At 28.3% G+C, this 19,090-nt stretch overlaps 1 protein-coding gene and 1 long non-coding RNA gene across 4 annotated transcripts; one reads left to right on the forward strand and one right to left on the reverse strand.

The window, feature by feature from the left end:
* Positions 1-4,809: 4,809 nt before the first annotated feature.
* LOC112639750 lies at positions 4,810-5,318 on the reverse strand. The gene is made up of 2 exons (XR_003123654.1): positions 5,245-5,318; positions 4,810-4,958 (listed from the first exon to the last, which is right to left on the reverse strand). It is a non-coding gene; the product is annotated as an uncharacterized LOC112639750 (long non-coding RNA).
* A 6,317-nt stretch (positions 5,319-11,635) lies between these two features.
* Positions 11,636-13,602, forward strand: LOC112639749 (28S ribosomal protein S5, mitochondrial-like). Of its 3 annotated transcripts, none has more exons than XM_025414687.1 (5): positions 11,636-11,657; positions 11,977-12,320; positions 12,469-12,690; positions 12,766-12,949; positions 13,591-13,602. In XM_025414687.1, exons 2-4 carry the CDS (start codon positions 12,092-12,094, stop codon positions 12,831-12,833), a joined length of 519 nt encoding a protein of 172 aa, XP_025270472.1. In that variant the 5' UTR covers positions 11,636-11,657; positions 11,977-12,091; the 3' UTR covers positions 12,834-12,949; positions 13,591-13,602. The 3 variants fall into 3 exon arrangements, with proteins under 3 accessions (XP_025270472.1, XP_025270471.1, XP_025270470.1); XM_025414686.1 differs by lacking the exon at positions 11,636-11,657 and adding an exon at positions 11,746-11,773; XM_025414685.1 differs by lacking the exon at positions 11,636-11,657 and adding an exon at positions 11,763-11,884.
* The last annotated feature ends 5,488 nt before the right edge of the window (positions 13,603-19,090 follow it).

Here is a 19,090-nt window from a genome sequence, read left to right on the forward strand (position 1 = left end):
AATTTTAAACATAAGAACAGATTATATATGAATACTGGCCTAAGTTACCGCCGGCATAGCTCTCCGGATCATTAGATACTCAAACCTCCTCACCCGGCAAATGCCTTCGTTAAGGTGGAGATACCATCGAAGAGGTACAATTTTTTTATTTTATTTTCTTTTAATATAATGTAGGTTTTTCAAATTTTCCAAATAGAAAATATAATACAAAAATGTATAAAATATACATATATTATATATATATTATATAATTATAAATATTATAATGCATAATTACATAGCTTGCAGTCATATAAAAAATATATTACAAAATATATATTATAATTATAGTACAATTTTTAAATTGGTTATCAACATCAAATAAATTATGTATTCGAATTTATTCAAATATTTCAATAATACGGATAATGATGTTGAGAGCACACACACACATTCTTGGACTTACAATAATACTATGTATATAGAAAGAAAAAAAAGGAGAATAAAAAATTTTTCGAAAAAGAGATTATTCCATTTTTCGACATTTATTCAAGATTTATTTTCTTTGTTACAAATATCTTTTACACTATTTTGTTCATCCTTTTGTTATACTTTTACACATATTTTTGTTCATCATTTCATAATAGTATAACTTGATATATAATATTTTATTTTAACTCTAAATACAATAGAGTTAAAAATATAAATTAGAAATTAATTATAAAATAATAAATCAAATTGAAATATATAATGTATAAAAAAATAATAAAATATATACATATAACACACACAACAAATATATATATTATATTATAATATATAAAATACATAAAATTTAATAATAAAATATACATAACTTTCGTAAAATAATAGTTAATACATAACAATAAAATATATTATATTAATACATAAAAATTGTTATGTAGAATATATACATAGATTACTTTACTATATTACACGAAAATATCCGCAATACGTACAAATAAAATTGATTAGAAATTTTTAGAAAATTTAGATTACGTAGCTGATAATCTATCGCGACTAAAAAAATCATTAATAAATTTATCGCTTGTGTCCTTTCAATTAAGAAAAGTAATTTTAATGCATTTTTATAAGATTTTTCTAAAAGAAATGTTATGCGCGGAAAGATAAATTGAGCTTTGATTAAATTAAAAGAAAAAATCGCGATTTAAATTTCGAATATATATGTGATGAATAAATTATAATAAAATATTTAACCACAATACATATAATTTCTATAATCGGAATACAACGTGCGCCAAATATAATTATTATCGTTTTATGCGATAATAAAAAATTGCAACATTAGAGGCGCATTTTCATATAATTTGCAAATATTATAATATATGACGTAAAAATCAAACGCGTAATCAGAATGTAATACTCGATTTCTTTTCAAATATACAATTTCATGTAAATTTGGATTAAAAATAAAAATATATCTTGTTCCGCGGACAATTGCAAACAGGCTAAACTTTAATATTCTTCCTTAAAATATCGCATTATCCCACGTTCAATGAAGAATAACTGCCCAACGATTAAACCAGATCAAAATCCCTCTGCCGAGTGACACGCTGGTTAATATCTGACAGAGAGAAGAACGATCCTAAAAGTGGGAAACGACTTCAATTTGTCTTATTTCTTCTATTTCGGATCTTGCGAAATCGATCCACAAGGATAGTTAAGTGATTCATTAAACATCAGAAATCCCTTTACAGGAAGAACGAACCCCGATCTTCCTAATTGCTCCTGATAACAGTGATTTCGGCAGCGAATTAACGACTGTTACCCTTCTTATCATTTTCAATAAATGAAATTAAAATTCGCGTAAAAAAAATGTTCTTCCATTTTAAGAAATATCTTTTTTTTACTAAATAATGACTGGATATAATAGTTTTTATATACATGTTAGAATCAATATATTTAAAAAAAATGAAATACATGCGCTTTTAGCGTTGCTTGATTAAATATGTGAATAATAATAATTTTAGGGTACCAAATTTGCCTCGAGACAAATCAAATCTAATAACAGCAAGATTTAAAAAAAAATTAATTGAATATTTAGCAACATCAAATGATTATCAAGAAATTAATTTTTCTGTTGCATTTAACAGTTAAACTTAGCACGTAACAATAATTTGCAGATCATCTTACTGATATCAGAGTACCCATTCGATTTGTCTCGAATTTTTTAATTAATCACACATTTTATATTATATCATGCATTCCTAATATATTATTAAGAATAATATTAAAAAAAGTTTTTTCAAATATGTCACAATTTACGCACATGTATTTTATTATATGTACACTCTTATCTAAAATAAACTTAATTATAATATACATAAATAGTGGAGCATCCAGTAATCCTGCAAGTGGTTTCTTAAAAGAGACCAAAAATAAAATTAATTCAAAATTAATTAATAAAATATACTTGTTTGTAACCATAATTTTTCAAATAATAAAAATTTTGCACAAAAAAGTTTGCGCGAAAACTTATTAAATTAAATTTATATTTGAAAAAGGAATTTTATCATCTATTATATCCATTTTTGAATTATTATTTTCATTATTAAAATAATAGTGATATTAATAGGAGATATTAATGAAGAACATTTTTAACAAAAAGAGAAAATATATCTTCTCTCAAAATATAATGAATTTTGTAATTCGATTTCAAACAATGTACGGTGATGTCGTTAAATCACTGCCAAAACATTGTTTCCAGAACCGCCACGAAAACCTGGGTTTAATTCCTACTCTGTAATGAAACTTTCCAATTTTCAATGAGCACCGAACTAAGCGTTGCGGATAGATCTCACAAAAACCGGCGAGAAATAACTTTCCGCAATGAAAATCGTTTCGATTCTCCGCAGTACAAACCGCGCATTTGCTAGCGTCCGCCTGACATGAGGGACAGCGATAAGGCTTCGTCGTCGAGACAGCGATCACATCCAAAAACGTGAAAAGAACGCAATTGTTTGCAATATAATTTATTATAAAATCGTAAATCAATAAATCGTAATCTATAAATATTTAACGCGATGCGAAATTCTCGAAATACATTAAATTAAAAACGATAATCAAAGAAAATTATTTTGTTTTACAGATTTTAATTTCCGCATGATTGATAATTTTAATATTTCGCAATATTTTATTTTCGAATATACTTGTGTTTCTATAATATTAAAAGAACGACAAATTTTACGTAAAAAGCTAATATCTAATTATTGGGTTAACATCGTGTTTTTCTTGATTCACTTTTATTTAATAACCTTTATATTATGTAAAAAAAATTTTTTTTACGGTATTTGCGCGATTACGAAAGTTTCTCGAATTTATTAATAATCTTTTAGTATAAAAATAAGCTATCCAAATATTTGAATAATTTTGCAATAAAAATATTCAAATAAAATATATCAAATGTGTTAATTAAACAAATTTTGTTATTGTACGTATTCACCTAATTTCGTGTAATGTACAATAGATTTCTTTTACATTATTACAATTAGATTATAATTTCTATACAATTGCAAAGAAAATTATGAAAAATAAAAAATAATATAATTACAATTTATAGATATAATTATAATGTTAATTACAATTTAATAATTAATGCTATTAGTATCAATATTCTCAACATAAGAAAATTGCAAAATTTTTATTATTTAAAATGATTATTCAATGATAATCAATGTATATGATTTCAAATAAGTTAGAAAAAAAATTATTTAAATTGAATTACTTTTGTCTCTCAATATTTTATCAAATAAATATTATCATATTAGATACTAATAACATTCACTTTGAATTTAAAATTTATAATTTAAAAAAAAATACAATTTTTAGTAGATAAAATAAAATATTAATACAATTTACAAAAAATAAAATATTAAATTTAGTACATGTTATACGTATAATAAAATGCAACTTAAATGTACATTATGTATTTAAGTTACATTTTTTACATTTTCCATACATTAATTTTTTTATTTTTATTTATAGTTTTTTTATAATTAATTTCAATTCTTTATATATAATTTATTTAATTTTATATGAAATAAATTATATATATATTTAATTTTTATATGCCCTAATAGCCCTAACAATCTTAACAATCCTAACAGACCTAATAGCCCTAACAAGCCTAATACAGACCCTAAAAATAACATATTTTATGTTTTTTTTCTTGAAAATAAATTTAATTTTTATATGCTTTAATAGCCCTAACAAACCTAATAGGCTTAACAAACCTAACAGTCCTAACAGCCCTAACAGACCTAACAAAGACCTAACAGCCCTAGCCACCCTACTTGCTGGCTTACGCCAGCAGAAATTCACGATCAAGTGAAATTTGGGGAACCCTAATTAGGAATCCGCGATAATGAAAAATTTAGGAAGCCCTAACCGGAAATTCGCGATAAAAGGAAGCCTTAGCGGCGCAACACATCTTTTGGCCAATATTGCCAATATTGATGTATTTTCCAAGCCAGTTATCTCTGCTTCTGGCTATATTCATTTTGACGACTATTTGTTTACGATCGTACGATATTATGATCGTATTTTAACGTGCGTCATTCAGTCGTCAGAAATCGCAAAATAAATTATCATGCATAAAATATAATTAGCATGCATTTTAACTCTCGGTCGGCGGGTTGCTTATAAATATTTTTATTTTTTAGATTAAATATTTAGAAATTAAAAATCTATTTTTAAAATCGTTTTGTAAAGGGCCATATATATATAATGGAAATAAATATTTCATGTATGTCTATATCTATTGTTATTTTACAAATATTTTTTCTTTTACTTTAATTTTTACACGTATTGTCCCGCCAATCAAGAGTTAGAAGCAACGGATTTCTTCATGCATTTACAAATCCTTTGCTTCAAAATAAAAAGTTGTCACTTACCGGCACTGATGCGCAACAGCGGAATTGATATTGAAGCTATGTTGTCTGTAACATACAAATATAAAATGCAAATTATATCAATGTTCAAAATAATTAATATTTTAAGAAATTATTATTGGACTCATTGAATTTTATATCCGATGTACGCAATTATAAATAGATGTATAAATATGAAATAATTTTATAAGTAATTAATTTTTTTAAGTAGAAACTTTTATAGAAAGAATTATTATAAAAATTTGTCCAATTTTTTCATGTTTAAATCATTTATATAAATCAAATTAATTAATTAATTAATTTATATAAAATTAATATAAATAATAATACACACCATCAGGTTGTTCCGCTGGTGCAAGATGCCTTCCTAGGCCTGCTCCTCCTCTCAGATCATCTGGGTTGGTTACATCTATAACATACACATAGAAAATCCAAATTATAATAACGTCCAAAATAATTAATATTTCAAAGAATTATTATTGTATGTATTGTGTATCTTATATTCAATCCATATAATAATAAGTAGATTCATAAAATAATTCTATAAATTAAAGAAAAACATTATTAATAATTTTTATAAAAGCTTATATCTTTACAAGAGATTATAGCTTTTATTTAAAAATCTTTTTCTCTCTTATTTAAATCATATAAATAAACAAATCAAATTAATTGTTGCGATTAATTGTTTGATTTAAATTATAATAAATATATTTAATATTTAATATATAATTACAAATAAATAAATTGCTTACCAGAAGGTTGCTCTGCCGGAGCCTGATGCCTCTCCTAGGCCTCCTCCTCCTCTCAGTTAGACGCGCGATACTTAACGGCACTCCCGCACTCACGAGCGATATTTTTATATCGCTATTTTCGCACTTTTACGCGCGATACTGAACGGCACTCCCGCACTATTCCGATTAAAAATTTTCTGTTTTGTCGCGCGATGTATATATTTAATATATATATACTTTAAACGGCACTCCCGGTTTCGGTACGAGCGAAAATCCCGTTTCACTTGTGAAAGTGGGATTGCGAAAAAGTCCAACGCGAAAACGCGATAACGCGATGACGCGAAAAAGCTAAACGCGAAAACGCGGTAACGAGACGCCGCCGTCCGCGACACGTTGACGGCACCGACGACGAAAAGTCGACGACGCAATATATATATATATATATATATATATATATATATATATATTTTTTTTTTTAATAATATTTATGTTTTTTTTCTCTGAAAATAAATTTAATTTTTATATTCCCTAATAGCCCTAACAAACCTAACAGCCCTAACATCCCTAACAGTCCTAGCAGTCCTAACAACCCTAGCCGCCTTACTTGCTGGCTTACACCAGCAAAAATTCGCGATAAGGTGCAATTTGGGGAGCCCTAATCGGAAATTCGCGATAAAATTTAAAGAGCCTTAACCGCGCAACACATCTTTTGGCCAATATTGACCATGTATTTTTCAGGCCAGTTATCTCCACTTCTGGCCATTCATTCTGACGACTAATTTGTTTCAATAACGATCATGCGATATTATGATCGTTTCTTTAACGCACGTTATTCAGTCGTCAAAAATTACAAGTTATAAATTATCATGCATAAAAGATAAAAAGCATGCATTTTAACTCTCGGTTGGCAGATTGGTTAGAAATATCTCTATTTTATAGATTAAATATTTATCGATTAAAAACCTATATTTTTATAAAATTGTTTTTTATAGAGACGATATATAATAGAATTTTAGAATATTTCATGTATGTCCATCATACAATTGCAATAAAAATATCATCTATCTTTATTAAAAATATTTTTCCTTTACTTTTTCACTTTAATTTTTACTCGCGTATTGTCCCGCCAACGGAGAGTTAGAAGCAATGGATTTCTTCATGCATTTATAAATCCTTTGCTTCAAAATAAAAGGTTGTCACTTACCGGCACTGATGCGCAACAGCGGAATTGATATTGAAGCTACGTTGTCTGTAACATACAAATATAAAATGCAAATTACATCAATGTTTAAAATAATTAATATTTTAAGAAATTTATTATTGGATTCATTGAATTTTATGTCCGATGTGCGCAATTATAAATAGATATATAAATATAAAATAATTTTATAATTAATTAATTTTTTCAAGTAGAACCTTTAGAAAGAATTATATAGAAAGAAATATTACAAAAATTTTCCCAATTTTTTCTTGTTTAAATCATTCACATAAATCAAATTAATAAATTAATTAATTCATTTATATACAATTAATATAAATAATAATATTCACCATCAGGTTGTTCCGCTGGTGCAGGATGCCTCTCCTAGGCCTGCTCCTCCTCTCAGATCATCTGGGTTGTTGCGTCGATCTATAACATACAAATAGAAGATCTAAATTGTAATAATGTTCAAAATAATTAATATTTTAAAAATTATTGTATGCATTGAATTTTATATCCGACGCATATAATAATAGCAGATTAATAAAATAAAATATTACTAATAATTCTTGAATAACTTTATAAAACCTTTACAAGATTATAAATTTTATATAAAAATCTTTTTCTTTAAAATTCGTATTTAAATCATATGAATAAAAAAATCAAATTACGATTAATTGCTTAATTTAAATTATAATAAATATATTCAATATTTAATTTATATATATATATATATATATATATATATATAATTGCAAATAAATAAACTATTTACCAGACGGTTGCTCTGCCGAAGCTCGATGCCTCTCCTAGGCCTCCTCCTCCTCTCAGTCTTAATCGCGCGATACTTTTAGCGGCACTCCCGCACTCACGTGCGATATTTTTATATCGCTATTTTCGCACTTTTACGCGCGATACTGAACGGCACTCCCGCACTATTCGATACGATTAAAAATTTTCTGTTTTGTCGCGCGATGTATATATTTAATATATATATACTTTAAACGGCACTCCCGGTTTCGGTACGAGCGAAAATCCCGTTTCACTTTTACAAGAGTCATCTTCGAGTCAACAGGTCGGGAATTCAACGCATCTTACCTCCGAACAAGAGTTAAGTCCGAAACGGAAGAAAACTATCGATTGATGGAATCAACGCGAATGGAGTTCACTCGACTCTTGTCCGCGCCTAATATCCTATCTCAGACGGAACAAGAGAAGGGATCCATTAACGACGATTCCAAGCAATCGATCGAATCCTAACCGATCCGTACCGAACTGGAGCCAGAAGCAGAGCGTGACCTCAATCAGCCGGACTTTTGAGCAAAAGCTCAAAATCGCGCGCCCACATACACAGTACTGGCATCCGCATGCGCGCCGGCATCACCTAAATGCCGCGTTGCACCAGGCGTGAGACAAAGATCGTTGCAGCAACGACTCAATGAACATCCCAGTTAATTGACGTCGGAAGATGACAACTCGATGACATATAAATGAAATTGGGATTGCGAGAAAGTCCAACGCGAAAACGCGATGACGCGATGACGCGAAAAAGCTAAACGCGAAAACGCGGTAACGAGACGCCGCCATCCGCGACACGTTGACGGCACCGACGACGCGAAAGGGTACTTAGCTTCCTCTTCAGGCTCCTTGAGATTTATTCTAAATTAAAAAATTTAAAATAAACTTCAAGGCACCATCCAAGTACTAAGCCCTCCCACCGCGACAAGGTGTACCCCGTGGGAGGGTTATATTATATATAATTTTATATATAATATAATATATAATTAATAGATATATAATTATAAATCTTCTTTATAAAACTCAAAATAATTCATTTTGTAAAACTAATTATTATGCGTAATGAATTTGTTGTTTTCATTATTGATATATATATATATGCAATACATGTATATTAATACGATTATAGTCGAAAGTTTAATATAATTGAAAGTCACGATACAATAATCGTTTAATTAATAATTAATTTAAGAATATACGACGTATTTCGCACTACGATCTTTATTGCTCGAGTGTCGCTTTATGAATGATACGAAGGCCATACGTTGTACGACTAGCGCGCTTGTTTACGTCAAGATCGAATGCCGTGTTATTGTTCGTTCGTCATATCGAAATATATTGTATTATATTTTATATTACAATATAAGGTAATATAAATATGTTAACGTACGTAGGATATTTCGATGACAAACAGATAATAATATCAATCTTGGCGTAAACAATACGTATTTTTATTATATTATATTATATTATATATATTATATTATATTTTACATATTTTAATACAGCAAATAATTTTTCGATATTGATCGCGATCGCGTCTAGAAAAGAATTTAACGGAGCGTCTTATACTACTACTTTACTCTTTGAGTGTCATCGCGCGAATGATAATAGAACCGAACAAATTAATCCAAAAGACCGTGTTATTATTATTTTTGTACCGAAACATTTTTCAAGACTATGGCATATAAACATATAAGAATATACGACATATTTCGCACTACGATCTTTACTGCTTGAGTGTCGCTTTGTGAATGATACTAAGACGTATGACTAGCGCGCTATTGTTTACGTCAAGATCGAACGCCGTGTTATTGTTCGTTCGTCATATCGAAATATATTGTATTATATTATATTATATTTTATATTATAATATAATATAATAAATACAGCAAATAATTTTTCGATATTGATCGCGATCGCGTCTAGAAAAGGATTTAACGGAGCGTCTTGTATACCACTACTTTACTCTTTGAGTGTCGACGCGCGAATAATAATAGAACCGAAAAAGTTAGTCCGAAAGACCGTGTTATTATTATTTTTTTATCGAAACATTTTTCAAGACTATAGCATATAAACATTAGCGCGCTATTACGGCACCAAGGTCGGTTATTGTTTGTTCGTCATCGAAATATTTTACGTATTTTAATATATACATATATGTATATATGGAATATATTTAAGTATATAACAGTATTTTAGATTACATAGATTTTTTAATTATAGGATTATTTATTAAAAGATTGATATATGGAGTCTTTCATTATGTTTAGATTCATGATTCAATTATTTTATTGTGCGTTCTCACAATTCAAAATATTTCAATGATTGAAAAATAAAGCATCGCAGATATATTGTATTTGACTCTATAAATATCTATAAATACTAAAGAAATAATTTCTGCTCGTAAAAATCGATTTCATATCGAAATAATAATTTATTATTTTAGATTTCTGTTACTATAATTCTTAGTTGATTAAATGAATAAATTACGATTAAATGCGATAGAGAATTTTTGTCGCGATTTGTATATAGATATTAATTATGTGTTATTTATAAAAGTTAATTAATCATATAGTTATAATAAATAATTTTCGGTGTTGATCGCGATCGCATCTAGAAAAGAAATTTAACGGCGTATCATTATATTACTCATTAAAAAATATTAGACAATAACATATAAAATTATATAAATATGAATAAATATGAATAAATATGAAATTATATAAATCGTTTCATAATCGGCATGCAGATATTACAAATGCTATCTGCATCTGATTTATATAATTTTTCATATGTCATTGTCTAATATTTTCGAATGTGTAATAATATTAATGTCACGTTGAAGGTAGATTAAAAGATAATCCGAAACGTTCGTATTTATTGTATGTATTGTGACGAGTAATTTGAAATATACTAATAATTTGAAATATAATAATAATTAAAAGAGAAAAGATTTTTCTTGTGCTCCAGTTATCGCGCTTTTTATTGGCTCTTAGTTATCAATTGTTTAGTTAATTTTTAATTATTATTATTTGAGCCAATTTTTTATTTTAATTTTAATACTTATATTATTTAATATTTAAAAATAATATTTAAAAATAAACTAGAATATTTTTTGTGTTATAATTTATTTTCAATGATGAACCGTTGTGATAAAGATCACGTAAAAATGGCGGTGACGATGGTGATGATGGATGATGTGTGATTAATATATTTATCAAGGAATATATTAATAATTAATTATATTATTAATACAGGGAGAGAAAGACCACCCAAAACTTTAGATTTGTATTAAAAATTTAGCGTTTTGCATTATCGATACTTGTGTTACTGACGGAAAAATCCAAAATAATGTTACCTACTGAAAACATTCATGAATTAGCTTCGTAGTTCATGTCCACGTTTTTATTTCAGAGGGCGTATTGCCTTTAGGAATTACCCAAGTGATCTATGATGTTTCTTATTCTTCTTTCTGATTGAAATTAATTGAGGCAAATATTTTTTTAATTAAACGGTAGTATATATTAAATTACATATAATAATGGCGATGGTGGTGATAGATAATGAGTGATTAATATATAATATAATATAATATCGGGTAATATATTTTAATAATTATACTTGATAGATAGATAGATAGATAGATAGATAAATAGATAGAGAGAGAGAGAGAGATCACAAAACTTATTTATATTACAAATTTATTTAATATATACAAAGTTTTGCGTTACTTATGTTATCGACATTTCGTGTACGAGGCATGGAATATACTCCGAAATTATGTTACCCATTGAAAACATTCGTAGATTTGACTACGTAGTTCATGTTTATATTTTTTTGTTTATAGGATGCATTGCTTTCAGAGATCGCCTAAAAGCAGACTATGACAAAACAGAGTGAAAACTATGAACAATTTTGTTGTTTGTTTTATAGATTTTAAAAATGGCTTGTCGTATGCTACATATTTGTAGAGTTGTAAATAATTTGATAAAAATGTTCAATCTGTAAACAATGGTAACGCAAATGAAATATATCATTGTCTCTAAATCATTATATGTAATTAACATATAATATGTATTTAAAATTAATTTATCAATTTAATTCTAATAAAATTATGAAATTTTTTTCAGGTATATATTATTGTTTAATATTGTTTAATTTATTGCTTGTCAGTCATTCACATTTATTAAAAATAGTCACTTTATTAAATAATGTGAGAAACTCTATGTTCTTTGCGAATAGTAAGTAGAACTTTTATGGATATAGCATTTTGATAATAGTTTATATTTACAGTAGAAAATAGTTTGTATTTCACTGTGCTTTTGTTCTATAGGACCTGAAGATGAATTATGAAAGGGTGTGACAAGTATCAGTAATGCAGGAAGACGCAGAGGTAGAGCAAGAAGAGTAGTGAAAAGAGAGACCTAAATAAGGAGCAAATTATTGGCATGGGAAAAATTCCGATACAATTTCCTGGTCTGAACACTTCTGTGTTTAGAGGAAAAGAATTAATTCAACAGCTAAAACTGCTTGTAAATCTTGAAAGAAAGCAAAAACTTATGGAATTACCACAAAGTCAGACCAGACCAATGCAAATAAAATTATCGCCATTGGAATGTGGTTGGAGGAGTGTTACAATGGATGGCAGAAGCATTGAATCAGATCTTATTGGAAAAGGTTAATATTTATGCTATTATTGGATTATAATGGTTAAATTACAACATACAAAAATCATGTGATACGATGTCTATTTTCAATTTTTTTTTTTGATGTTTCAGTTCTAAATATTAGAATCTTATATAATTAATATCTTTGTTTTCTGCAGATACATTTGAAAGTTTTGAAACCTGGATTTTGGAAAACAAAATGATAACTTGTATGACCAGTAATTTAGCACGTAAGACTAGAATCAATTCATTTATAGTAACTGGAAATGGAAATGGATTGGCTGGATTTGCGTTATCAAAAGCCAAAGCATCCCTAAAGACGATTAAAAATAGGGTTGGTCAAAGATTAATGTATATTCCTACATATAAGGAACACACTGGTAAGAAAATACTTGTCAATACTATATAATATAAAATTTATTTCTTCTCTTTTAATATCACTTTGTATTTTTCAGTGTTACATGATTTCTTTACACAGTTTGAGAATATAAAAATATTTGTAAAGAAAATTCATGAAGGATAATGGGCTTGTTTGTCATCATGCCATAAAAGCGTGTTGCGAGATAATTGGATAAAGGATATGTATGCCAAAGTACAAGGAGGAATGTAAAAGCATTCTTTATTGGTTTATTGCAACAGGTGTGAATATAAAGTATTTAAAGGCATATATACTTTTTATTTAATTTATATTAGAAAGAAACATTTTTTATTTATAAAAATATATATAATATATATATATATATGTTAGACATAAAGCTAAAAAAAACGTGGATTGTGTGATTAATTAATTAATTGTTTTTTTAATTATCAATTTATATATGTATATTATTAACAATATTTTTTGTTTACTTAAACTGTATAAGGTTGTACATAAGAAACAATCTTTTTTATTTAGTATTTCAAGCATATTTTCATAGAACTTTAATTTAATTATTATATTATTAAAAATATTGAACAAAATAAAGAATTAAAGCTGGCTTTTCTCATGGCAGATTATATCAGAAATCATACTTTAATTATTGCAATATATCATGAAACAAATCATTCTCAAAATAATGGAAATATTTGCAGAAATATCAAATATGTAATGTAAATATTTTAATTTTTTGGTATGCGATCTATTTTTTATTCTATCGATGTTTTCATAGTGATGCACCTTGAGCACTTTACTTCATATGTTTGCAATAAAAATATATTAAAGCAAATTATTTTGCAAATTTATTATTCTAATTTTTATTTAGAAAGAGTAAGATTAAAAAAGACGGATGCATTTTTTTCAGATATTTCTATTGAAAAAAACGCCTTTGTAATTACCTTTGTAAAATTCCACACACAGTATCATATTGTCTACGATATATGAAAAGCTTCATCGATGAAATATGATTGAGATATAAGAAAAAGTAATATAGTACTTGTAATGAATAACGTTAATGTGGAATACATAAATATTTTATATTTTAATTTCATGTAATCGAGATGAGATAAGACACTCATGATTACTTTAAAAATGTGTCCACAAATATCATGTAACTTCAATAGCTGCACATTCGTCAAATTAATCCTATTACGTTAAATGAATCACAGCAGCTTGTTTTAATTTAATCTAACCTAACCAATTATATTATATGCTCCTCATTAAAATGTGTAAAACTGTACGTGCACATTTAATACGATTAATATACTACGTAATAAAATGTAATACACTAATAAATAATTAAATATTATTTTTGAAAGCATGATAAATCCAGGGAGCATACGCTTATATTTACATTCGATATCCAAAGACACTGAGAGATTAGGTTAGGTTAGGTTAGATTAGATCAAACAAATTTATCGTTTAACAGTTGGCAGCCCTACGAGATAGGCTGTGCAGCACTGCGCGCACGTACAAAATAAATTTGAAATCGCTTCTAGCATAACCATCTTCACGCGATCGACTTTATTTGAATTGCACCGAATCGAATTATGATGCCGATTTGTCCGAATGTAATTCGGGACATCGCGATGCTGTATAAGCGTCGAATGAGCACAAATTATTACGCAAATTGATAAATCAAATCTACTCACCGGCTGTTCCACAGGCCGCTCCTCCTCGGGACAGTTCGCTCGCCTCGGGACGTCCTATTCCGATCTTGATGCACACAAATCCACATGATATCATCAACGCGAATGCGCGACACTTTATTCGGCACTCCCGATACTCGCTCGCATCCGATAATCATCATCAAGGGCGCGAATAACGCGACGCAACTTCGCTCCATCTTCGCAATGACGCCATCACTGAATATCGTTAAAAATCGCTGTCGCGCGTTTCCATCGACACACTATAAAAGTCGCGCGATCATCCTTCGACACTCTCGACGCTCGTTCACTCGCGATATTCATTTAAAAACGGTTAAAAGATGCGAAAAATGCGGACGTACGACGATCCGTGTAACTGCGTATGACTCCGATTCACGCACAAACATGGCGGCCGTATGACGCGTTTGACGTAGCAGTGACGTAGCAGTGACGAAGCAGTCACGCGCCAACATGGCGGCCGAACCAGTGCGCATTCGTTTCTGCGTATGGCCATTCCTGCGCGCAACTTTGATTTCTGAATATTGTCTACGGCTTTAATTAATAGCACATAATGATAAATATATAAAGATGGAATCAATTAATCATATTGGTCATATATGTAGACTTGCCTGAAGGAAGAGTAAAAATTGAGAGATATTTTTAATTTTTTTTTTTAATAAAAAATGGAAATGTCTATTCATAGGCTTGTTCTTCTTTTTCTCTTTTGTGCAATTTCGATTCAATATATAACGTAGAAAATTCATAGTATATTGCATTTATTTTTATATATTCACAACTATAATATTCGCGCGATCATTTTTTGACATTTACAATACTCGTGTACCTTGTTCTCGATGTTCATTTTTTAAAGGAATAAAGAGAATTATATATAAATGTAAATAAATTGTCCGAAGAGAGAAAAAATTGAAGGATATTTTTAGTTTTTTTAGTAAAGGTTGGAAATGTCTATTCATGATAGAAATGCAAAGAAAGAAAATTATTATGTTTAAAATAATAATTTCATATGAAATACAAATTAAAAGTTACATTATAGAACTTTATTTTCTAAAAGCGTAATAAAACAATCAAATAGTAGACAGAGAAAAGACTAATTGTAAAAGAAAAATAGTTGTTAACTTAACTAAACCATTTAACTAAATTATTATCTTTTTAACTGGAATATTTAACTATTATAAATCTAACATGACATTTATTTAACTTAAATATTTCAATATTTTAATTTAAAAAATAATAATTTAGTTAAACGGTTTAGTTGAATTAACAAAAACTTTTTTTTCTCAATGTACGTGTGTGTGTGAGACATTAAAAATATACTTGGATATAAATACACTTATATTATTAAACGATTAATACATCTCGTGAGGTTTAATAAATAATTAAATTGTGTACACTGAGAAAAAAAGTTGTTAACTTAACTAAGCCATTTAACTAAATTATTATCTTTTTAATTGGAATATTTAACTATTATAAATCTAACATAACATTTATTTAACTTAAATATTTCGATATTTCAATTAAAAAAAAAATAATTTAGTTAAACGGTTTAGTCGAGTTAACAACTTTTTTTCTCAGTGTACGTGAGAGTGTGTGTGTGTGTGTGTGGTGTGTGTGTGTGTGTGTGTGTGTGTGGTGTGACTTTAAAAATATACTTGTATATAAATACAATTCTCACATACGTCACAGTATGCGTTAAATATTTCGGCAGCGAGCTAACACGTCATTCGATCTTGTGACGTCATTTGGCCTTGTGACGTAGCGCGCTATTGTTTACATACGCGACGACCTCCCCTCATTCGCACGGCGACATTTCCAACGGGAGAAAGTAGCGATACGGACCCGCTCCGTATTATCGAATTCTTTTCCTAAAGGTACGATCGCGATTAGATCGAAATATAATAATTCGACTATTACAAATGACAAATAATTAACTCTTATAATAAATGCAATTGTGGCGACGATAATTCATCGAAACGCGATCTTTCATTATTGCAAATAAAAATTGAAGCGAAAGGGGCAAAAATTACAAATTTCTCGCAATATTCTCCGATTATCGAACTTTACGAATAATAATTATTTCTTTAACATTGCGTAGAATGAAATTCGATTTCGCCCGATGTTTTAAACTTTCCTAAACTGCATGCATATATATCATATTAATTAAACGATTGCTGTATCATCAATTTACATTACTTTAATATTTTAATCTTATGATTCGCGTTATTATGCATATATTATACATCAACAAATAGAAATAGTTAATTAGTGTAAGAATCGAATGGTGCATGATTTTGGCTTCGTTTTAAAAATCGAGCGAATTATTGTAATTTTTGTGTTCCTCTCTTTTGCAATAATAATAAAAATAATAATAATATTATAAAAATACGTATCTCGTATGATTATTTTGCGATCGGGAGTGTCGTGCAAAGTGTCTCGCGATTTCTGTATATGACTGAAATATAATTAACTGAAATATAATTGTTTGTTCACGAGTGAATACGTGACTGCTACGAGGAAACAACAAAGGATGAAACAACAAAAGAGAAGGACATCTGGAAAAGTATCGGACAGTCAGAAAGCAGGGAGAGAGCCTGAAGCAGCCAGAGACATGCGGTGAGTAATTTATAAAAATTATTTATTATTTATTATTTATATACACTATTTTTAAAATAGATATATTGCTTATTATTTTATTATCGTTTTATTTTTCGATCATTTAAATATATAATTCGGATTGAAATGCAGTAAAACAATCGAATCGTAGATCTAAATAATTAACTTAACAAAAAGATCCATAAAAGATATATTAGTTCTTTTAATAAATAATATCGTATACTTAATCGATATAAAAATGAAATATTATCTATTTATTTCTAAATATTAAATACTATAAATTTAATAGTTAATATTTTGTAAAATTTAATTAAAAGAATCTTTAAGATATTCCAAAAGAAACGAAGAACTTTTCTCAACGTAGAAAAAGTTAATTATAAACAAATTTATATTTAATTATTATAATTAATTTGTATTTAATTTTATTGGAATTTTATTATTAATTTTATTGCATTGTCAAACTCTACGCGATCTCTGTAATGATAGCTATTCACGAAATAGGTACAGTGACATAATCAATTATTATCGAAAAGAGGCAATAATATACTTTTAAATCTAATTTAAATTTTTGATAAACGATATAAAATTTTTTTATTATGATGAGAAATCTTTATTAAAGATCATAATTGCAAATAAAAATGGAAATAACTTCACGAAATATATTAATCGTTTAATAAATAATTAATCCGTGTGTACGTGTACGTGTGTGTGTGACTTTAAAGATGTGTGTTTAATAAATTATTAATCCGTGTGTACGTGTACGTGTGTGTGTGACTTTAAAGATGTGTGTTTAATAAATTATTAATCCGTGTGTACGTGTACGTGTGTGTGTGACTTTAAAGATGTATGTTAATAAATTATTAATCCGTGTGTACGTGTACGTGTGTGTGACTTTAAAGTGTGTGTGTTCCGGTGTACGTGTGTGTGTGTGTGTGTGTGTGTGTGTGTGTGTGTGTGTGTGTGACTTTAAAGATATACTTGTATATATAAATACATTTGTATATAACTTTAAAATATATATTTCCGTTATGTTAATTATCCGATTTTTATTCGATCGTTTTATTGCGCGTTCTAAATCAAATTATATTTAGATCAAATGATATCAGAGAGAATATTTATTATTATATTAGAATTCTAAATGTGTGTGTGTGTGTGTGTACACATATATATTAGGATAGAAACGAAATAGAAATAGAAGAATAATCATTGCTCGTAAAGATTGCAACAAAGTAATAATTTATAATTTGATTCCTATCGTATAATCGAGTATCGTATTCGAGAGCAATCAACTATTTATTAATAATAAAATTGTATATAACTTACGAATATATTCCACTTATTCTGGACGTTAATATCGCGACAACGACGAATAAACTTTTCAAAAAAGTTCAATTCAACTATTTCATATATGAGACAGTTCTACCAATCACTGATAAAAAAACTCGTCAATTGACCAGTTGGTGAAACTGTTTCAGTCCTGAGTATTTTCTTAAAGAGCTGTTGGCGCACATACATGCGTGTACTTATGTTTACGCGCGTCACGCGCGAACGAACCTTGACCATTCTCGGGGGTAAAGCACTAATAACACAGGCCGGTATTCATAATCCGGTCTTATATTTAAAGATTCATCTTAAAGAATCATCAACCAATCAAATAGCTACAATTGCAGCATTGATTGATGGAATGAGAACTTAAGATGTCTTAAAATGCAAAGGTGCAATTTCATTGACGCTAAAAAGATAGCGATCAATGAAATTGCACCTTAAGACCCGGACTATTGAATAATCGGCCCTATCATGTTCGATGGTAAACAAAAGGAGCTTTCATTCCAGTTAGTTCTATAGTTTCAATGCGCATGCCGCGATGAATGGGAGCTATATTTTAAATGTGGTTCGACACGTCGCACAATCTCACATGGCTTTATATAGCCGACTGGAAGTGACATTACCTGAACAGATTGGATAGTATTTGCAATTCGGCACAAGCTCTGCGAAAAATATGGGCAACGTTCGATCACGGTTAAAGTGATGCAAAATTATTAATATTATTTTCGAGACATTTTTATCGTATGATACAATTACTGTCAA

The sequence above is a fragment of the Camponotus floridanus genome, unplaced genomic scaffold (assembly GCF_003227725.1).
Source record: "Camponotus floridanus strain SB8 unplaced genomic scaffold, Cflo_v7.5 scaffold87, whole genome shotgun sequence".
NCBI lineage: Eukaryota > Metazoa > Arthropoda > Insecta > Hymenoptera > Formicidae > Camponotus > Camponotus floridanus.